Genomic DNA, 7,336 nt, shown 5'->3' with positions numbered 1-7,336 from the left:
AAAATATTATAATCCAACTTTTATTTTAGCCCTTGAACAGTAGGAGTAAAGCTTAAAATAAACTTTTTAGCTAATAGTATTTGGTGTTTTTTTCTTGCCCCCATATTTATGAGCTATAAGGTAAACCCTATTAATTAAATAATGTACAATTTTTAATTTCATTCAGAAATTCATTGAAAATGAGATGTTATTTAAATGTCTAATCTGTTTGAAAAGAAATCCTGACAACATACAAATGAAATACTTTCCTAATCAACATTATTCCATTTAGAAACTTATTGGAATTTATGTAGCTTTAACAAAATGACCCCTTAAGAATTTGTCCTACAATAATATTTCCCTAGTCTGTTCACCTTTCAATTTAAGTTTTGCTAACATTAATATTTTCAAGTGGATATTTTTCTTGAAGTACATTTGTAGGATCATTTGGCTTACAATGTGACTTAAGCACCTGCAGTGTTGTGTAAATGTATTTAGTTTAGATTTAAATACTACATTGCATTCGAGTAATGAACAGTTCCCGTTTTCTTTTATATTTTTGTCTTAATTACCACTAAAGTTGACTCAAAAATGTAAATAATGACATTTTGTTTCTTCTGAATCATGGACATTTTCTTTGTAATAAAGGCAGATGGCAATTAGGTTTTATCAGCTTATTTGAATAAAACAACCAAAGTAGGACCAAGCGTAAAGCACTTTGTCTTTGATGTCACCAAGTAGCAGTCCGTCCTCGATTGTGCAGTTATAATTCAGCCTGCTTTCATCAGGCTCTCAGACGTGAAGCAACAAAAGGGTAAAGGCACAATAGTCGCAGTGTTTTCGATTTCACGTAACAGTTGTTTGAATATTTATGAGCAAGCAGCGACTAGGCAGCGCTATAAAAAAAACATTTCTGTTACAGAGATACTTTTTTTTATTTCTGTAATGAAGTTTGAGACAATCTCAAACTTCATCCAAGTTCATGTGTGTTAAATTGACAATTAATAACAATTAATTTATAGACCCAAAAGAGCTATAAGAAATTTAAATATAGGGCAAATGAAAAGTTGGGTCAAGTTAAAAATACATGGTCCTTTCAATGAGATAAGATAAAGAAGAAATATAGCATTACTCTAATATGTAAAAAAAAAAATCCTAATGCTTTCAGATGATAGAGAGAAAAAGCTTTCTATAAAAAAGGTTCCTGATAACATTGTGTGTTTATTAGACCAGTAGTTTCTGTCCTGATGAATGAAGATGTAGGATTTAATGCCTCAAATATTTTCCTGAGTGTTTTTTTTTCCAAAGTACTGTTTGCTTGAAACTGAATGAGCTCCCTGAATAAACACTAGTGAGATCATGTAAGTGGTATCACATGTCGAGCACAAAGCCCTGGAAACGGCCCGGTGTGTGAACAGTCCAGGTGATGCTGCAGCTTTTGTCATGCCGTTTAAAAGCCATTGATAAGTTGCGACATGTGATGGTTTTGGTCTGGTCATCTTTGTACAATTCATTGTTTGTTCTTTGTTCATTTATTTTGCATAATGTTGCCTGCGTCTCACTTTTGTCTGGTTTCTACATTCATCGGCTCTTATAGATGCTGAAACAATGCTTTGGAACAGCATTTAGGCAAGATGTGAAAACGTCAGCACTACTGTACCGTAGCCATTTTCTTTTCTTTTGTTTTGGTGCAAAATGAACCCAGTTACTGAAGCAGCAGAGCACACCCAGACCGTCACACTTCCACAGCTGTCGGAATCGCATTTTCTAAAATGTTTTGTCAGTTTTGTGTCAGACAACTGTGCAGAGAATAATTTCAAAAACGTTTTGGGAATCATGAAAATGTTTTTGCAAAGTAGGGGAGCGCCTTTATGGGCTTTATGGTTTTAAACTTGGAAATCTAACACGCCCATACTCTTGTTGTGTTATGAACTCTGACCCAACTGGGTCAAAGGAGGCCTCAAATGAGCTTCAGATCTTGTTCGGGATCCTTTGTGATTTTCTGAATGAGTTGTTGATGGTCCTGGAATGTCTGCCCTTCTTCTGTGTTCTCTCCATTTATGAATAATGCTTCTCACTGTGATTCAATGGAGTCTCAGCATTAGCTGGGTTCGGGGGCGTAACAATGAATGACCAGGGAATGAAGAGACAAAAACCAGGAGGGTACGGTAAAATGGTTTGAGGAAAAACAAAGGTAACCTGGGAGTTGGAGGAAGAACATAATAGGAAAGCAGAGTAGGATGAAACACTGTGAATTAAGCAGCTTAAAACTTATGGTTTTTAATAAAGATGAACCACTTCTGCATGTAGTAATATCTGGGGATAATGTGATGATTTTTTGAGATCTCGTTGCCTACTTGTCTACTGAATAAAATTAGACCTGGTAATGCCTGATGCAATTAAACCTAACTTTTCAAAACATGTACTCAACAATAGTTAATATAAGTTAACAAGGGGTTACATCTCCTCCACAGGGCCAGGTTAATTTGGATAGTTTTCTTTCCCTTTTTTTTAAGGATCTTTTTTCTTTATAAGATAATGATCTTTGTTTGAGGATAAGTTTTGTTTCGTGGGGGAAAAATACATGAAAATGGAGAAAATCTTTGTGAGGACAAAGATTTGTCCTCTCTGTTTTACTTGGAAAAAGTAAAACAGAGAGGACAAATCTTTGTGAGGACAAAGATTTGTCCTCTCTGTTTTACTTGGAAAAAGTAAAACATTTTCCAAGTAAAACACTTGGAAAATGTTTTACTTTTTCCAAGTAAAAAGTAAAACATTTTTTACTTGGAAAAATATTTTCCAAGTTAAAGAATAAATGTATATATATATATATATATATTTCATTGAAGAAATACTGTTATTTTTATGTACCAAATATTTTGTCTGAGCTTACATTTTCAAAGTAGCCCACATAAATGCTTCAATACTCATAGAGCTAAGGCACAAGTAAAGGTAGAAATCTAGGATGACTAGAATAACACATGAAAAGCATCTGTTTGATGGTTCACTTGCGTCATTTACTCAGGGCGTGTTCCTCACAACGACGTCTATATAGTCCTGTGATCCCTGATGCCGAGTACACAACACATCTCTGCAGCCAGTTGTAGCTCTGCTCAGTTAAAGAGAGGACTCGTCTCCAAAAATGCAGGTTGAGGAATACAATCGCAGAGGTAACCTCAGGCTCTCTTTTACTGCATTTACTCCATTTCATGATAAATAAGCATGCAAAGTCAGCTGGAAATTTGTAAAAAAAAAATGAAATAATAAAAAAATACAACTGGGGACATCAGTGTGATTTCAGTGTATGTTACTGTGCAGGTAAGGAGCTGGTGGACTACATCACAAAGTACCTGAGCTCTATCAGGGAGAGGAGAGTCATCCCAGACGTGAAGCCCGGCTACATGAGGGAGCTGCTTCCTGAAGCTGCGCCCACCGAACCGGAGGACTGGGAGGACATCTTCAACGACGTTGAGAAAGTCATCATGCCTGGGGTGAAATTTCTGTCACTGCCCGTCATGCTAAGAAACGTTGAAAAAAAAAAAAGAAGATTATGCACTTAATTCAGCAGTTTGAGTGTTTTCTTCTGTTTTTGTCCAGATGGTTCACTGGCAGAGCCCTCACATGCACGCCTATTACCCCAGTCTGACCTCATGGCCCTCCATGTTGGGGGACATGTTAGCCGACGCCATCAATTGTGTGGGATTCAGTTGGGTAAGAGCCCAGCACGACACACAACCCTCCAAAGTGGAGGCTGTGTATCTTACGTAATTCTGATTCTGACTTTCTGTCAACACAGGCCTCCAGCCCAGCCTGCACAGAGCTGGAAATGAATATGATGGACTGGTTGTGCAAAGCGCTGGGTCTTCCCTTTTTCTTCCTGCATCATCATCCTGACAGCATGGGTGGAGGTCTGCTGCAGGTTTGCGACTGCATTTTCCATTTTGAATCCTCTGCTTTTGCCTGGACCTCACGATCCCCACCTCTTCCCCCTTCGATCTAACAACTCTTAGAGCACAGTCAGTGAGGGGACACTAGTTGCTCTTCTGGCGGCTCGGAAGGACAAAATCCTGCAGCTGAAGACCGAGCTGGACCAGGAAGTGGACGACTCTGTTCTCAACTCAACACTGGTGGCCTACGCTTCAGACCAGGTCCACGTTGCCTCCTCTCTGTCAGCGACTGCCCCATCATTGATCCGTTGAAACAAACCAGGACTTGTTTTGTGGCTGCTCTTGCAGGCCCATTCGTCAGTCGAGAAGGCAGGTCTGATCGCTCTGGTGAAGATCAGGTTTCTCCCCGCAGACGAGAAGCTGTCTCTGAGAGGAGAAACTCTGCAGCAAGCCATTCAAGAGGACAGGAGACGGGGCCTCGTTCCTTTCATGGTATAGTTTAAACGTTTTGTTGATGCTTTGGTGAGTTTTGGAGAGGAAAAGTCACTGGAGTTTTATGTTTTTTAACATATTTAGAGCGTTTTGAGTTCTTTAAGTAGAAAGTCACAGTGTACACTTTGTAATTATTTAAAATAATTTAAAGCATATTGATTATTCTGCATTGAGCACAATCAAGTGCAGTCAGGAAAAGTCATAAAATGTTAATTTTGGCAGTGTTTTAACCAGGTAATTCATTGTTTCTCATATCTCCTTTTGAATGTCTATGGTTTCTTTAAAATGTGAAACCAACACCCAGTAAACAAATAACATGATTTATTTAGCAACTATAAATTGCATTTTAGTGCTGTATTAATAACTACATGTGTGTTTGAGTAGCCATATCCAAAGCAAGATCTGCTTTGGATCATTTGCCCAAAACACTAAGAAAAAAAAAAGAAGGAGGATATTTTTTAAGAAATAGAACATTTCACCTCTTAGAATATAAAAGATCAAAACCTAGAGAGGCACTGGAAGCATCCGTCACTAAGAAAAGCAAATTTAAAAAAACAATACAAGAGTCACAAATAGACAGGAATATATTGTTAATAATTAGGTAAATTAATTGCAGTAACATTTCCTGACACGTCTCTCTGTGATCTGGTTTCTCTCCTGTTCAGCTGTGTTCAACTCTAGGAACGACAGGAGTGTGTGCATTCGACAAGCTCTCCGAACTGGGACCAATCTGTGAGTCTCCAAGCTTCACTTTAAAATATATCATCGATGAGACAAAAGTTGTGTTTTTGCATCACCCGCAGTGATGGAAATAATATATATTTTTTTTTAACACAGGTGAAGAAGAGGGACTCTGGCTTCATGTTGATGCTGCCTATGCCGGCTCAGCCTACTTCTGTCCGGAGCTACGCTGGTCCCTGGAGGGCATTGAGTTCGCACAGTCTTTTGTTTTCAACCCTTCTAAGTGGATGATGGTTCACTTTGACTGCACAGCTTTCTGGTGAGTCAGAACATAACATAATATAACATAACATCTCACCCTCAGAATCAAATTAACATTTTACATTTCAAAGAGGGGAGGAGGGGGGGATCAATCAGATGTTTTGAGTGAAGATGATGGAATCAATTGCTTTTCTTTAGGGTAAAGAACAAACATAAACTCCAGCAGACCTTCAGTGTGGATCCCGTCTACCTCAGACATGAAAACTCGAGGGCAGCCACAGACTTTATGGTACCAGAATCATTGCGTTTTTCACAAAGTCTAACAAAGTCAGTAGCTTCTTCGTCCAGTAACACTTCTTTTCCTCCTGACCTCCAGCACTGGCAAATTCCCCTCAGCCGGCGTTTCCGATCTCTGAAGCTTTGGTTCGTCATGCGCTCCTTTGGGCTGAAAAACCTCCAGGCTCATGTCAGACATGCAAGTGACTTTACGCTCTTCAATTGTGAACAATTATGCAACAAATATCTCATATTGAACAAAATAAATGTGAAACTATCCACTTAGTGGAGGTTCAGGAACATATTTCTTTTCTGTTTTAGGGCATTGAGATGGCGAAACTCTTGGAGTCTCACATAAGGAGTGACCCAAATTTTGAGGTTCCCGCTGAGAGACACCTTGGCTTGGTGGTTTTCTGTCTGAAAGTATGCAAACATGACACTTAACAATAAAGATGTGCTAAAAGAAAATGTATCTTTTGTATGAGGCAACATGCCCGTTGGTTAATTACTGGCGAGATGCATGAATGTCCCAATCACACCTTGGTCAAAGGGTCAAGCAATACTGCTTAGCAAGAAAGGTTTGAAATAGATTTAGCTCTTCAACTATTTTTATTGCACATGCTGGTATTCTTTATTTTTATCCCAGGGAGGAAACGCTTTGACCCAGGAGCTGCTGAGGAGACTGACCCGTTCTGGCACCATGTACCTCATCCCAGCAGAAATCCACACAAAACGCATCATTCGGTTCACAGTGACTTCACAGTTCACCACGGCAGATGACATCCTCAAGGACTGGGCCTTTATTTCTAAAACTGCTACCACTCTGCTCACTGAGAAGCACGGCTTCAACAAAGCTGACCAGCTGAGATCCGGCGAGCCAAAGGCGGCAGGGAAAGAAGAGAATCCAGATCCCCACCTGGACGCCATGGCTGACGAAAAGGAAGATGTTGTCACCCAGCTAGAGAAAGCTCAGATAGATCTGTGGATCGACAAAGCTTGGAATCGACCCAGAAGGCCGATGCGCTCCCTCAGCTGCAGCAGCGAGCCCCTGCCCTACTGGGCGCTGTTTAGCTTTGACTGTGAAACGACACCTGGTCTGAAGGATGGAGCACACGGCCTCCCCGTGCCGTCAGCCACAGAATCCAGCCCTGTGTCGACACTCGCCGAGATGCCTTCAAGTCTTCCGGGGAAGCAGGTCCTGAAAAAGCTTACAAAGTTCTACAGTGTTCCCAGTTTCTGCAACCAGTGGGCCCAGTGCAGCAGACACCCGGTAAACTGCCCTCTGAAGGTCGCGCACGCCAGTCAAAAACCCCTCTCCTCCAGCTGCAGGAGGGTGAACTGCATGCTCTCTTCTCCTGCTGCAAACATGCCTTCTACCTCGCCACTGGAAAGTGCCAATGGTGCTGAACCTCAATAACTCTCACATCAATGAGCAGCAATTCAGTCAGCTCACAACCTTCAACAATGTCAACAAAAATACATTTTTGTACACTTTGTGTCTTCTTTGTTTTTATTTCCAATAAAAGTACACCCCGCTCACCGTTTCTGAGTTTCACTTTGGTTTAACAAAGTCGTCTCGAGTCGTAGATGGAGCCATCACTAGCATTAACTGTAAGCATACATGTTTTTTGTTTCTCAGTTGTTATAGAGTACATTATTTCTTTCTTTAGACAATAGAAAGTACTTCTGACTTAGTTCATCTGAGTTTAGCCAGTTTTTTTGTTTGGTTGTTTATCTGAATTGAGTCACAGCTCGAACTT

The 7,336-nt window shown here is 40.2% G+C and overlaps 1 protein-coding gene across 1 annotated transcript; it reads left to right on the top strand.

Moving 5' to 3' along the window:
* Positions 1–3,063: 3,063 nt before the first annotated feature.
* Positions 3,064–7,120, top strand: hdc (histidine decarboxylase). Its single transcript, XM_005799787.2, has 12 exons — positions 3,064–3,149; positions 3,298–3,470; positions 3,577–3,690; positions 3,776–3,898; positions 3,990–4,127; positions 4,215–4,358; positions 5,024–5,090; positions 5,196–5,358; positions 5,499–5,589; positions 5,677–5,775; positions 5,898–5,999; positions 6,223–7,120. Exons 1-12 carry the CDS (start codon positions 3,122–3,124, stop codon positions 6,991–6,993), a joined length of 2,013 nt encoding a protein of 670 aa, XP_005799844.1. The 5' UTR covers positions 3,064–3,121; the 3' UTR covers positions 6,994–7,120.
* The last annotated feature ends 216 nt before the right edge of the window (positions 7,121–7,336 follow it).

This window comes from Xiphophorus maculatus, chromosome 4, assembly GCF_002775205.1.
Source record: "Xiphophorus maculatus strain JP 163 A chromosome 4, X_maculatus-5.0-male, whole genome shotgun sequence".
Lineage (NCBI taxonomy): Eukaryota > Metazoa > Chordata > Actinopteri > Cyprinodontiformes > Poeciliidae > Xiphophorus > Xiphophorus maculatus.
The sequence above is the reverse complement of the archived record's forward strand: the minus strand, read 5'-3'. Positions and strand labels throughout refer to the sequence as shown.

Excerpts from the sequence above, each read along its gene's own strand:
- hdc (XM_005799787.2), top strand. The coding sequence starts at position 3,122 with ATGCAGGTTGAGGAATACAATCGCAGAG. Across the intron at positions 4,128-4,214 it reads TGGCCTACGCTTCAGACCAG|GCCCATTCGTCAGTCGAGAA; the intron begins GTCCACGTTGCC and ends CTGCTCTTGCAG. Across the intron at positions 5,091-5,195 it reads CTCCGAACTGGGACCAATCT|GTGAAGAAGAGGGACTCTGG; the intron begins GTGAGTCTCCAA and ends TTTTTAACACAG.